The sequence below is a fragment of the Platichthys flesus genome, chromosome 16 (genome assembly GCF_949316205.1).
Source record: "Platichthys flesus chromosome 16, fPlaFle2.1, whole genome shotgun sequence".
Taxonomy (NCBI): domain Eukaryota; kingdom Metazoa; phylum Chordata; class Actinopteri; order Pleuronectiformes; family Pleuronectidae; genus Platichthys; species Platichthys flesus.
In genome coordinates this window covers 16,468,418-16,483,766 of record NC_084960.1, presented here as the reverse complement: position 1 = coordinate 16,483,766, position 15,349 = coordinate 16,468,418, and the positions used below count along the sequence as shown (strand labels likewise).

General features: G+C 41.2%; 1 protein-coding gene across 2 annotated transcripts; it reads right to left on the bottom strand.

Moving 5' to 3' along the window:
• Window positions 1-6,398: 6,398 nt before the first annotated feature.
• Window positions 6,399-11,818, bottom strand: LOC133971465 (apolipoprotein L2-like). 2 transcript variants are annotated; one of them, XM_062408823.1, is made up of 4 exons: window positions 11,703-11,818; window positions 9,830-10,342; window positions 9,629-9,739; window positions 6,399-9,279 (listed from the first exon to the last, which is right to left on the bottom strand). In XM_062408823.1, exons 1-4 carry the CDS (start codon window positions 11,714-11,716, stop codon window positions 8,349-8,351), a joined length of 1,569 nt encoding a protein of 522 aa, XP_062264807.1. In that variant the 5' UTR covers window positions 11,717-11,818; the 3' UTR covers window positions 6,399-8,348. The 2 variants fall into 2 exon arrangements, with proteins under 2 accessions (XP_062264807.1, XP_062264808.1); XM_062408824.1 differs by lacking the exon at window positions 11,703-11,818 and adding an exon at window positions 11,464-11,669.
• Window positions 11,819-15,349: the final 3,531 nt, after the last annotated feature.

Genomic DNA, 15,349 nt, shown 5'->3' with positions numbered 1-15,349 from the left:
TTGTATAAAAACCCTCCTTTATAATTCTCTTGTAGTTGCACATTGAGTCATTTTGCTGACTGTGTGAACCCCTGCAGAGCTAATAATGAAACCTCTAAAGACAACACCGGTCTGAGAAACTCATTATTTCAAATCTCATGGTAAATTTACATGAAATGCTGGAGTAATGCCTTTAATGGCTTCAGTTTTTAATGAATATTGCTGATGGCAGGGCCTAAAGTCAGATTTAGGCGTTAGCCTTCAGCCCACAGTGTCTTAGGGATTTCATATAAGGCGGAGATGTTAGCAACAGCTATTTGAGACAAAAAATGATGATTCGACGACATTAAAGTAACCAGATAAACAGTTATCTGCGCGTGCACTGTAACATATTTTATTTTATATATGCATGCAGTTTGGGGCTGATGTATAATGCAGAGAAAGTCATTTTTAATTTCTAAGCATGTGATTGCTTCTAATATCAATGTGTCACTATCCTGTGTTTGTGTGGTGTGGGTGTGATACTGTGTATCTCAGGCATTGAATGAATCAGAGTTTCCACCGCTCTCTCCTGGCCCCACCTCCTCCAAACTGCCTGAGAAGCTCCACCCCGCGGCCACCCTGGGCACATTACGTAATGCTTTACCTTCCTGAGCCACCACCTTACCAACACCTGCAATCAACTCTTCGTTTTTCAACAACTTAGTAGCAGCGGCAGCATCAACTCTTGCATCAATACCTTTTGCAATAACACCAACTTTACCAAGAGCCTTGATAACTCCCAGAGCCACTGGATTGATACTCTCTTCCATTTTGGTTTAGGCTTTACTGCTCACATTGTCCAGACATTCCTGGATACTCTGCACATCCTCCATGAATTTCTGGAAAACCTCTCTGGCTTTGCTCTGTTGAGTTGCATTTACTCCGATCTCTGTGAAGGTGGTGACAGCGCTATTTACTCCGCTGGTGATTCCCATACCTATCCCCGTCATTGTCAGAGCTAGAGACACCCCTGCCGTCGCAGGAACTAACGCCAAGCCAACAATGGAGAGCACACCTCCAGTCGCCCCAACCGAGCTGCCAACCACGCTGGAGATCTTTGCCCCCTTATTCATCCTGTCGAGCTGAGTAGAACTCTCCTCTAGGTTTTTGAGAAACTCCAGCATCCTGCCCTGTCGCTTGCTGAAGTCATCCATTTATCTCTGTGTATTTTAATAGGGGCTTTCTGCAGAAAGGATCAACAAAGAGTCACAGGGATCTCAGAGTGAATATAGAGAACAGTCAAATGCAAGGATTTTATATAGGAGAACTAAGGCTGTTTGTTTCATAAAGTATTTAGACAGGTTATAAATGTATTTAGACAGGTCTTCATAAACTTATTTTTCATCTACAAAATAGGTTTCAACCACACTTAGTTATTTTTCCACAACATCAGCCAATTAAGGATATTCCACCCTAACCAATTGGCTGCTTTGGTGATAGGTTCAGGATCCTGCTGAAATAACAGCTTTTTGTTTCGATTTTCATTTGGATAAATCAGAGCACAGAGTGATTCCTATTTAGCACAGCATTCACCCTCATGTTGCTATCACCAGAGAAATCCTCTGATGTTCTTGTCATGAAGTAGTCTTTTTGTTTTTTGGACTAACTGTACAGTTACAAAGAGGTTTACTTCAATGTTAAAGTATTTTTGTCTCAATCAGAAGACATGTTGTCTTCAGTCGATCAGCTTGTTTTACAACTTAACCTATTTTTTTACCAAGACATATCCAACTGTTGATTTTGGGAAACCAACCCTTTTTTAACTCTCATTATCACCTCTTTGATCCTCAACACACAGCGGCCCAAAATACATTTACAAGCCAAGTTCCCTTTTATCTGTTTATTAGATTGTACAAGAATCATGTGCAGATTGAAATGTACATTTAATAATACAGATTATACATATTGGCCATCCGATTGTGATCAGACAGTACTCAAAATGTCTTGTTTGAAGTGTGTGAACTATGTGTGTGTGAGTGTGTGTGTGTGTGTGTGTGTGTGTGTGTGTGTGTGTGTGTGTGTGTGTGTGTGTGTGTTTTTGTGTCTGTGAGTGAATAGTAAAATCATAGGAGATAAGACACAGACACAGGCTGATCTCTTCTTCGAGGTCTTGTTTGGGGAAGACCAGCACAGTCTCCGATTTTTGGCACTGATGTCAACTTGGCATTTATATAAGCAGAAATAGTATGCATAAGCAGAGATAATATATAGTGTGGTATAACATTTCCCATAACATTCCTCCGTTTTGATCATACAATGATAACAACAGTATAACATCACAATAAACATCAGACTCAGAAATTAAAAAGATTCAATCTAGTATATCATGAACATGGTAAAAATCATATGTTCCTCCCAAAATAAGCATTTCAGGTCTTCTGAAGAGATACAATGCATCACAAAAGTAAATTGTAAATGGTTTTGTATTTATATAGCGCTTTTCTAGTCTTGATGACCACTCGAAGCGCTTTACACTACAGCACAGTTTTACATTCACACACACATTCATACAGTGCATCTCAATGCCGCACTTTGTTATTCTATGGGGGGCCATTCAGGGTTCAGCATCTTGCCAAAGGACACTTCGGCATGCAGATGGATCAGACTGGGGATCTAACCGCCGACCTTCAGCTTGAAGGACGACAACTCTACCCCTCAGCCACAGCCGCCTGTAAGTCAAATGTCCTATTTGAAAATTATTACAGTTTTTTTCGATTGCTTAAGCACGGTTTTCAAAACAGGGCCCGGTGTTTCAAACACTAAACACAATCAACACATCCACACACCCAATCAGCAGAACACCTCAGATCCTTTGCTGAACTTATAACACTTGAAACACTTATACACTTATTTATCAAAAGCATATTTTTTGCCATATGAAACACACACGCTTCATATGAGTTAATTCTGTTTGAGCCAGTTACACACTGCTGTTGCTAACCTAAAACACTTTTAGCAATTCCAGTTTTCAGTGATTAGAGTTCTATAAGTGAAGTACTCTGAGGAAGTGCAAATATACAATAAATTCACCAAACACTACACAAGACCAATGCTGCAGTCCCATGAAAATTTAATTTGTTTCTCTCCATATCCCCAAATCAGTCAACATGTCAACATGGAGAATCACAACAAAACATGTCCCAGTTGTCATGCTACTACAGGAGTGTGCATAACACTGTAAGCTCGACAAATATCAGACAAGCAGAACATTCTGTATCCAGTTCAGGTTTCAATGAGGTGTACCTGAGCCTGGGGCCGGAGATCGTAAACCCTCCAACACCATGCCGAGAAAAACTCTTTGATTGGGTTTAGAAACGGAGAGAATGGTGGAAGGTATGGTAATGTCAACTGTGGATGGTGTTGAAACCAGTTCTGGACCAGAGCAGAGCGGTGGAATGACCCATTGTCCCAGATGAGAATGTATTGCATCTGGTGCCTGTGGTTTACTGCTGTGACGATGTTGTGTAATCGGCACAAACATTTGAGAATGTGAGGTGTGTTGTAAGGGATCATATTGGTGTGACGGAGGAGGACCCCATTCTGTGTAGTGACAGCACAAAAGGTGACGTTACCCCCACGTTGCCCTTGGACATTGATTATAGCCCCGTGGCCAATGATATTTCTGCCCCTCCTTCTTGGTTTTGTCAGGTTGAACCCTACCTCATCTATGTATATGAATTCATGTGGGATTTCCTCATCATCCATCTGTAAAACTCTCAGAAATACAGTGAAAGACAAGTTTGTGTAGTTCAGCATAGGTCTGGAATACAGTACATTTACATCATGAAAGTTATCTGTGCAGTATGCAACATCACACACACCATCATCACTAATGCCGCAGCCGCAGCCTTCTCCTCTTCCGTGGATTCCCCCTCTCATCCTCACTCTTCTTCTTTTTTGAGCACAAGCTCCGTGTTGGTTTGAAAACAGTTGAACTCAGCTGCTGCATTTTTAAAGTGCTTAAACGTGATTGGTGTGTCTACAATTAAGCAATCATGTGTTTGAACACCTGATGGCGGTGTTTAACCAATTGGCCCATAGGGGGGGGTCATTTGACAGGCAATGCTTAGGAATTGCAAGGAAGTGACATCTTGATATACTTCTGTGTTTAATGTATACAAGTGTGTTTAGAGTTTTGCAGATCACTGTGTGTATTGTTTAGCAAAAAGTGTGAAGCTGACATTGTGCTTATAGTGGTGCAGATCTGGATCCATGTTTTGCTCCTTGAGTGTCAGGTTTTATAATTGTGTTATACTTTGGATTTTAATGTTTAAGCAATCGAAAAAAAACTGTAAAAGGATTATTGTCTCATTCAGAAGACATGTTGTCCTCAGTTGATCAGCTTGTTTTACCACTTAACCTAGTTTGTTTTTCAACACGTACCCAACTGTTGATTTTGTCAAACCAACCCTTTTTGCAGTTTTCTCAGTTGCTAACACACAAAAAGCAAAAATTCGGCACAATTTGCACAACCTTCACTTCATGTACCAATCGCTCGACCCAATTTGGCACTACTTCACACTCCCTTATCTGCATTAGAATCTGACTTTCATTCTTTACACTCTGATGTCAATTACACATCACCTTGTTGTCAAACACTACACACAATGTTCAGTTGTTGCACACACTTCTCAAGTAAAATCTCAAAGCATCAACCTACAACACACAAATACTCAAATCTCTAAACTTTCAGGTCTGTTGAGCAATTTCACCGCATTTTCACAGCTGAACAGGAGACTGAAATTGTAGATATGGTTCGTGAGAACAACTCTATCACACTCAGACAAATAAGGATCTTGGCTGACCATGCTACATTTAAAAACATCCAGACCGTCAGCCTCTCTACATTGGAGCGTATTCTTCATAGGACTGCCATGTGAATGAACCAAGTGATCAGGGTCCCATTTGGACAGAACACAGGCATGAAGGAGTTACGGCGAGAGTTTGTGCTTTCAAGTACAAACATTCAGCACTGACACATGCATGTATTGTACCTGTAATCCAATATTGTTCCTTTTCTACAGTGTGTCACTGTAGCCCACTGTGTTGACCTCTCTGTGTCCATACTGTAACTTGTATTCTCATGCTGTCTGTGTCAGCGGATCCAGGAGCATGACACAGCTAATGTGTTGTACCAGTACATCTTTATTGATGAGGTGGGATTCAACCTGTTGAAGAGCAGGCGACGGGGCAGAAACCTCAATGGCCAGCGGGCCAGTGTTGAGGTCCCCGGCCAGCGTGGTGGGAACATCACCATGTGTGCTGCAATGAATCACCATGGGATCTTGCACCGTCATGCCCACCTACGGGCCTATAATGCTGCCCGTCTCCTCGTCTTCCTGGATGGCCTGCATGACCTGCTGGTACCACCTGGCCAGGTAGATGACCAACAGCGGATCGATCACATTATCATCTGGGACAATGTGAGCTTCCACCGGGCTGCTCAAGTGCGTGAGTGGTTCCAGGACCACCCACATTTGTCCGTTCTATACCTTCCACCTTATTCTCCTTACCTGAATCCCATTGAGGAATTATTTTCAGCTTGGAGGTGGAAGGTATATGAACGGAACCCACAGGACCGGGTCCCACTGCTCTAGGCCATGGAGGAGGCTTGTGGCGACGTGAGTGTCGAGGCCTGTCAGTATATGAACGGAACCCACAGGACCGGGTCCCACTGCTCTAGGCCATGGAGGAGGCTTGTGGCGACGTGAGTGTCGAGGCCTGTCAGCATTTTGTGTGTGAGGTTTTTAGTTTTCTGTGTGCAGTTTTGAGAAAGCTTTTATTGTTTTGAAAAACGTGTGTTAACAATTGTGAAAAACTGTATTTTTATGAAGGGGGGGGTATTGAGCAGGCCGTTTACAGTACTGTACCGTTCTCTGTATGTACCGAAATAAACCTTTTTATGCTGCATATTTGTGTGCTGTTTTATGTATGACTAGGAAAAAAGTAGGCCTACAGTGAGACATTTTACAAAAGGAGAAATAGCTCATTCTCCAGAGTCAATGTCATTCATATGGTGAGTTCCATTTAGATGATTGTGTTTTCAGTTTTGCACTTCAGTATGCTGAAAATGCTTGGTAGTGTGCAAGCAGATGCTTTGTTGTGTGTACTCAATGAATGGTATGTGTGTGTACCAAATGAAAACACGAGTTCCATTTTGTGAACAGGTAAAAGATTTGATGGCAAAGAGTCATCTTGCAAAGGGAGTGTCAGGTTTAGCATTTTGTGTGTGAGGTTTTCAGTTTTATGTGTGCAGTTTTGAGAAAGCCGTTATTGTTTTGAAAACGTGTGTTAACAATTGTGAAAAACTGTAACTTCCATTATCACCTCTTTGATCCTCAACACACAGCTGCCCAAAACACATCTACAAGCCAAGCTCCCTTTTATCTGTTTATTAGATTGAACAAGAATAATGTGCAGATTTAATTGTACATTTAATAATAGAGATTATACAGATTGGCCATATGATTGTGATCAGACAGAACTCAAAACTTCTTGTTTGAAGTGTGTGTGTGTGTGTTTGTGTGTGTGTGTGTGTGTCTGTTTGTGTGTATGTGTGTTTGTGTGTGTGTGTGTGTGTGTGTGTGTGTGTGTGTGTGTGTGTGTGTGTGTGTAGTAAAAGACACATGCTGAAGTCTTCTTCACAGAATTGTTTGGGGAAGACGAGCACAGTTTCAGAATTGTGGCCCTGATGTCATCCTGGCAGTTACATAAGCAGAAATAGTATGCATAAGCAGAGATAATACATAGTGTGGTATAATGGTAACATTTTCTTTACTTTTCTCCCTTTCGATCACACAATCATCACAACTGTATTCAAAACATCATAATAAATATCAGACTCAGAAATTCACAAAGATTCAATCTAGGATATGATGAACATGGTAAAAATCATATGTTCCTCCCAAAATAAGCATTTCAGGTCATCTGAAGAGATACAATGCATCACAAAGGTCAAATGTCCTATTTGAAAATGATTTAGTCTGACTAACAGTTTAAAATAATATTCTGAATAATAGTTGTTAGTAATGACTTAGATATTTTTTCACGTCGAAGGGGAAATACAATTTGCTGTTATGTAAAAACATCTGTTATTTCATGTTTTATAAAAGTCTAACATATATCAAATAAACAACTAATAAAACAGTAAAAAAAACATAGGAAAAAATTCTAATGATAGATGTCTTATTACTGTTTTGACCGTTTTCTGTGCACTTAGCTGATACAACATCAATGTCCTCCACCTCCTGTTGACCTTTATTTGAGGAACTGTGTACTATATTTGATTCCTCTTTCTATAACTTTCTGTTTACATTTACCACATTGTATAAAAACCCTCCTTTATAATTCTCTTGTAGTTGCACTTTGAGTCATGTAGCTGACTGTGTGAACCTATGCAGAGCTAATAATGAAACCTCTAAAGACAACTCCGGTCTGAGAAACTCATTATTTCAAATCTCATGATAAATGTCCACGACATCCCATTAACAAAAACAGCGCTTGAATTTATATCAATCATTTGACACAGGATATTTTTTATAAGCTCAGTAAACTGCTTCTCTTATTGAATTGTTAAAATCCAAACATTCATATTGTACAATTATAAAATTATAGGGACAATTATTAACTGAGCTTTTTACCTTGAAACCCTTGGGATAAGAACAGTTTATAATCACATCAAATAGGAGCACCTAAGAGGTGCATAGTCTTAGTCAGTTTTTTCTACTGCGTCTGTCAAGTCTTTGTTCTACTTCGGTACAGTCTCAATATGTTAGGGTGAGAGGGATTTGGACTCTGCTGTAATCACATGACCCAGAATAGTTTATTTTGTCTAACAAATTGCAATTTAGATTTTTCATGTGAAAAATAGGCTTGCGTACTGGTGAGTGATGCCATGGAATGATGACTCTTACTTTTTGGAATGATTCAAAACCTTGAGTAATGCCTTTAATGCAGGGGTGTCCAAACTACGGCCCACGGGCCATCTGCGGCCCGCCATCCATTTTAAATTGGCCAGCATAAAAAAACAAATTTAAAGAAAAAAAAAAGGGTTAGGGTTAGTAATTCCTAATTCTATTTTCTCTTCCAGTTTGGGAATTGTATTGGACTAAATTTCCCCCAACTGGGGAAGCCGAAATCATTTATCCATATTGATAAGGGTCTGGTGGCAACCTCACCATATTTATTTGGCATTATTTCAACTTTTAAGCCTCAAAATCTGGCAAATTATCAGGGTTCCATTTAGCTCCTTTTGTGGAGAATTGTGACAACCCTAATACAGAGATACTCTCTCTGCACTGAGCATTACTGTGTTAAGCAAACTTATTTTATTTCATATTTTCTTCCACTTTATCAGGAAAAAATGCCATTTCTTCTTCATTTCGCTTCTCCACATCCATCTCCGGATATAATGGTGTCTCCAGAAGAGCTTTTTTTTTCTCTGATGTCTCCCGGCCCTCACACAGGGAGTCGTGGATTCCCTGCCATGAATCCATCTCTGAGCTCCACAGAGTAGCTCTGGCCCTGATCCACTGTGAGAAGGCGGTCTCATTGCCTTTTGCCAGACTGATGCTGTCCTTAATGATGAAAAAGATATCCATGCCAAGGAAGAGAGCATTGAGTGCTATGAAACCTGCCCTGGCTGACTTGGCAAGACCGAGAGGCGCTTTGGCGACACCTGCAATCAAGTCTTCATTTTTCAACAACTTAGCAGCAGCAGCAGCATCAACTAATGCATCAATACCTCTTCCAATAACAAAAGCTTTACCAAGACCCTTGCCAACTCCCAGAGCCACTTTGATGATACTCTCTACCTTTTCTGTGTCAACTTGATTGGTCACCTTGTTCAGACATTCCTGGATACTCTGCACATCCTCCATGAATTTCTGGAAAACCTCTCTGGCTTTGTTTCTTTGAGTTGCATTTACTCCGATCTCTGTGGCGGTGGTGACAGCGCTGTTGACTCCGCTGGTGATTCCCATACCTAACCCCGTCATTGTCAGAGCTAGAGACACCCCTGCCGTAAAAGGAATTAAAGCCAAGCCAACAATGGAGAGCACACCTCCAGCCGCCCCAACCGAGCTGCCTACAACGCTGGAGATCTTTGCCCCCTTATTCATCCTGTCGAGCTGAATGGCCCCCTCCTCCAGGTCGTTGAGAAACTCCAGCATCCTCTCCTGTCGCTTGCTGAAGTCACTGATGAAGTCACAAAACGATTCCTCTTGAAACAAGAACACCAATCTGAAGTGCTTGTCCATCCTGATGGAGACAAAATATATTACGATTTCGGAGGCACCTTAAAGGCACCACAAACTGAACATTGTCACATTTGTAATACCCTGTCCTTGTGCTTGTTTTTTTTGTTTTTGCTGAACTCTCTTTACACATACAGGCTATATCAAAATAGGGCCAAGGGCGGAGCCTTCTGAGACCCCACATCACATGAATGCAATCGACAAACTGAATGAAAAAATATTAAATTAAAAGCAGTTCCGTCTGTAGCCCAACCAGGTTACTGAGTCTTTTTAGAAGAGTTGTATGATCTGCTGTAACAAAGGTTGCACTCAAGTCCATTAAGTGGTTTGAAAGCTTCTTAGACAAAACATACCTGATCTCATCCAGCAGATTAATATGATCAAGCATCCTCCGCATGTCATCTTCAGACAGATCCACATCTAAGTTCACCACAGTATCCGTCGTCATTTTCGAATGAAAGTCACTGAGGGAGTTGGGAAAGACAGTTACACTTACTTCCTGCACTAAATGTTACCCACTGTTAAATGTGTCATGTTGTTGCACGTCTGTTCACCTTTTTCCTAACGTCTCGCAGATTTTCTGCGTAGTCCGTATGTACTTGTCCAACTCATACGAGAGCACTTCCACATTCTGAAGTCTGGGCAGGAAGAAGACTTGTGCGTCTCTTTTGAACTCGAGGAGGAGAGGGCAGATCAGCCGTGCAACAGTGATGACAACCTGAACACAACCGAGGGTGATCCCTTTGGGCAGACATAGCGCCTGGTTCTCCGTAAACACATGGAGCGAAGTGACCGCCAGCTTCTCCACTGCAACCAGGAAGTATTCAAGTTTGGCCAGGCCAACCAAAGTGTCCTTGAGCACGGCATCCAGCTCCTCCTGCAGCTTTGCATCGCTCCCTGACTTAGAAACATGGTTGTCAACCCTCTCTTTGATATCTATCATCATGTTTAATTCGGTCTCCCTATGGAGCCCCCATTTAGAGACGTCTTCACAGAATCCTCTTACAGTGTCGATGTAGATGAGGGTGTCTGTGACATAGCGGCACAACACCTGCTGTAGCTCTGTTCTGTAATAAGACATAAAGCATCAATCACTTTGGGAACTTTCATTTAAGTCCCTGAGCAGAAAATGTTACTAAAAACTGACTGTGTCTCCATCTTAAAATTGAAGGGCCTTTTTGTCTCTTTGTGGATGAGTTGATTCTTTGTAGTTAATTTTTGCTGGTTTGTAGTTGTTTCTTTGTAGTCATTTACCGTGTCTTTTGTCTTTTTTCTTTCTTTTTGTGGTGACAATGTATCTCTTTGTAGTTGTTGTCTGTGGTTGTTTTGTAATAATTTTATGTCTATTTGTGGTTTTTATGTTGTCACTTGTTCTCTTGGTGGTTGTTTTGTTTCTCTTATTCTTTGTCCGGTTTATTCGCAATTGGCAAATTGCATCACTGCCACCTTCGTGGTTGTGTCTTTTTGTTGTTGTTTGTTTCTGTTTGTGATCATTCTGTCTCTGTTTACTATTTGGTATTATGTGTCTTTACAGTAATTGTTTTTTTCTCTCATTTAGTGCTTTAAACTCTTTGTCATTGTTTGGTGTTGTTGTGTAGTTTTCAGTGGTGTATAAAGTACTTGAAAGCCATACTTGAGTAATAGTACAGATATCTTACCTGAAAGTTACTGTCACCTGTCAGAAAATGACTTGAGTAAAAGTCTTAAAGTAGCTCATATTAAATGTACTTAAGTATCAAAAGAATCTGGTGTTGAAATGGACTTACTTCAACTGACGAATTGATGAAATTATAACAACAATTTTCATATAATGTGTAATTTCAGGTTCAAATAGTAATAGGACTAATGCTAAAACGGTGCGCTGCTTCCCTAACAACACCTATTCCTACCCCCCCCCCGTCAGCTTCATCTGCTGCTGTTACCTGCTCACTGCATGCCACAACCCCCTCACCCTCTCATCCCCCCCTCCCCCCTGATAAAATACGTTTCTCTTCTGTTAACAACCTGCAAAGTGCTGGTACAGAGAAGAAAAAAGCACTGGACACAGTCCTTTTTGAAACTGAGAGCTACGTCGAAGCTACTATAGTACAAAGGGCTACTTGTTTGATACAAATAACAAAGTTGCAGAGATCACCTTTTTTTTAAAATATCATCTCTCTCTCTTTTCTGCACTAAATTCCAACTTTACCTTGCAGCAGACATTTCCCCTTCTGACTTCACTTCTTTACTGGTGCTTTGTCGCTTCGCTGGTCTGTCTGATACAATGATAACCGACTGATTATTTCTGGACGGCTTGTTGCAATAACTTAATCCTCAGCAGGCTTGAGTGAGGTATTAGTATCAAACCATAGATAATAAAGTTGTATAACATGTCAGCACCAAAAAGTGAAACCAAATCACAAAAACTGCACTAAAGTCAAACTTTACCTTGCAGTAGACATTTCCCCTTCTGCAATCACTTCTTTACTGGGGCTTTGTTGCTTCGCTGGTTTCTCTGATACACTGCAAACCGACTGCTTGTTTCTGGACGGCTTGTTGCAACAACTAAATCCTCAGTAGGCTTGAAAAAAGTTGATACACTTGTTTGGTTTCATTTTCCTTTCTACACATCAGCAGGATTGGCCTCCTGCACTTAACCCTTTCAACTCTGAAACTCAGTTTGGTAGCAAAAGTGAACACAAAACAAAGTAAATAAATAAATAATTAGGGTGAATTCGGGTTATCTGAGACATTGTGGGTGACACCTAAACTCCAGTTTGTATATTTCATGTTAAAAAAACTAGTCAAAAGGACTTTTACTTTAGCTCATCATTATAACCCTCGATTTGCTTGACAAGGTCAATAAGATTAATGTTAATGATGTAAATGTGTCACAAATCAGACAATGTTCCTCATTGTTATATAATTTTGTTTGTGATGTATTCAAGCAACAAAATATGCATTGTTTGTTTAAAATTTGCTTATCTATTTATTTTGTTCAATCATGAGAAGAAGGAGTGTGTCATTAAAAACCCATCTGTGTACGTGCAGCCACATTTCCTCCAAAGTGCACGCTCAACCGCTGTAGCTCTAAGTTGGAGTTCCTGTAAGTCAGCCATTGCGGGTTGTTGAGTCGACCTGTAAGAGAATGTGTGAGGCTGGCGAACGGCTGCTTTTGCTTCTGCATCTGCTCTGTTATTGTCTTGTGACTGTGGGTTATTATTAGTGTGAGCATCACATTTACATACAGCAACCTGTTTTGGGAGGAGGATAGCATCAATCATCTGAGACACTACAGCATGATGTGCAATTAATTTGTCTTTGTTTCCAAATCATGCAAAAATCTTGCATATCAACTGTCAGTGTAGATATTCACTGTTTTCCTTTAAAGGGGACATATTATGAAAATTCCACTTTTGTAGTGCTTCTACACATTAGTTTGGGTATCTGGCATGTCTACCGTCCCAAAAACTCTGGAAAAAAATCACTCCCGCGATTTGTTGTGGTTCCTCTATTTCAGAAACTATGTGCTAAAGTGCGTCCAATGGAATTTCCCCCGAAATAGACGTCATAATCGAAAAATGCCCATTTAGTACATTCCCCCATAGCTCTATGCACTCCCCCACTACCACTCGACCCACCCCTAGATGGACCCTCCCACTTTATAGAAGCTCGGTCCACCGGTGTCCGCCATTTCATTCTTGCAAGCCTTGGAAACACTTGGATTAGCTAACTAGCAGCATGAATCGGTGGTCGGCTGCAAACATGTCTTCATGTGACTCCAGCTTCAGAAGACACAAGATTGAGATGGATTGAGTTCATATATGATGGCAACGTTCCTGCCACCACTTTGAATCGGACTGTTTTATCAACCTGGGCCAATATAACGCTGGATTCTCTAAAAGTTGTTATAAATTGTTATTGAAAGAGGGGTCGGTGCCATCTTTCCATGGCAATACTGAAGACGAGGGAAATGTAAGTTTTTTTTTTTTATAATTCTGGTATTTGCTTCTTTTAGACATTTTGTGTGGAGGCTAGTGCCGTTAGCATGTTGTGCCGTGTGTGTGTGAGGGGGTGGGGGGCTAGTATGTAGTGGTGGGGGATAGGTAGAGACTTTACAGGAGTTTTCATTAATCGAGGACGGCTGGCGAGTCCACGGTGAACGGTGATCACATGGCAGGTTCTTGAGTGTTGTGCTCTCCACGCTCCCCCCACCCCCCCTCCGCTCGAGGGGCCGTAGCACCTACTACGAGCCCCTTAGCAGCTACTACGAACCCCGGTAGTGGCTGCTAAGATAAGGTGACCAGATTTCTGAAATGAAAATCGGGGTAATTTTCAATGCGGCGGTGAAAAATCATTACATATTATCATTATGAAATAATAAATGGGGACAAGTACTTTTTCATGTATTTTAACCAGCTTTTATTACACAAAAGGTCAGAGGTGCCATTAGGGGGCAAAAAGTTAGGAAAATTCTGAGGGCCCGTGGCCGTGACTGACAGGGGCCCTGAAAAAATATTAGAACATTAGTTATGTTAATAAAAAAACATCATTAATGGATTTTAATAGAAAATCAAATTTATAATTAAACAAACACTTTATCAGTATGCAGAATGTTTCCTGTATGTCTTCACAGTGTTATATTATCACAGCTCAGTGTCAGTAGATATTGTAAAGTTAGTTAGACTATAAGATAATTGAAGCCTTCACAGCTAGATTGTTGTTGTTGACGCTGCTACGTCTGGTCGTGCGTCTTGATAACGTCTGTACGTCATACGACGTCTTCTCTGGTGATGCGTTAAATGACTACAGTAATATCTGGTGTTTGAGTCTGTGCGGATTTTTCCCCCATTCAGTGTCAAAATCGGGGACATTTCCGGGGACAGCTTTGACCGGGGACAGATCACCGAAAACGGGGACTGTCCCCGGAAATCGGGGACGTCTGGTCACACTATGCTAAGAGCTCCGGTTGTAGCTGCTGGAGCTTGAAGTTAGCTACGGATGCTTGTAGCAGCTGCTAAGAACTCCGGTTGTAGCTGCTGGAGCTTGAAGTTAGCTACGGAAGTTTGTAGTAGCTGCTACGAGTGTCGGCCGTAGCGAACTGAATTGATTGTGTCTCCGTGTTAAAGTTGTAACAGCATCTCATTAGTTGTGACTCCATGGATATTGTGTCTGTTTTATCATAGGCACACAGAAAACTGTGCTGCACTGATGTCGGTGTTGGGACCTCAGCTGTAAGAGACCTTGCTTGGAGGAGGGAGAGGACAAGATGTGACTTGAGTGACTCAATATTTAATCTAAACATTTCAATAATCACAGATTACCATCCTACACTTTGGTAAGCTGTTGCAGCCTTTTGGTGAAATCTTTGTCATTCTAATAGAATGGAATCTTCCAACCCTGTTCATAAGACACCCACATATATTGTCTATGAAAACTGCCCCCTGGAGCTGTTTCTGGTGTGTCCTGTGTGTCGGCTGGGGACAGATGTAATATATAAGAAGGGCGAGTGCACAGCAATGACGGTGAAAGCAGATGCAATCTTCCATGATTCTTACAGGCGCTATTTAAAAGCCAAACAATGTACAAACAGTATGTGAAACATAAATAACATATCAATTAACTGCTGTCTTTTAATGGTCTTCACCATTTAAAGACCATTTATTTATCGTCTTCACGACAAATAGAATAATATAATTATAAAAAGAAAATAATAAATACAAAAAAGTGCAAAATGTCCAACTTTTTCCCCAATTTGTATTACAGATTACATGGATAACCTGTTGGACCTCATCTTTCACGAGGTTTTTCAGGACCCGGCCCCATATGTGAATGAGGTGCTGAAGATCTCAAAACCTGAGGATCTCTCTGCCTAGTATGAGAAACCTGACAAGCAGGAAGTTATAGCCAGCTATGTGTCGAGTTTCAATCAACGGCAGGTCTGAACCCTGTACAACTTCCCTGAGCATCAGGGAACACTCTGCGTATCTGGAGCACCGAGCAGGAGGGCAGGACCACCCTGATTCTCCGGCCCAGAGGGCCTCAACACCAGCTCACAAAGCTTCTGTACGCCAAATACCTGTAACGGCTGAGCA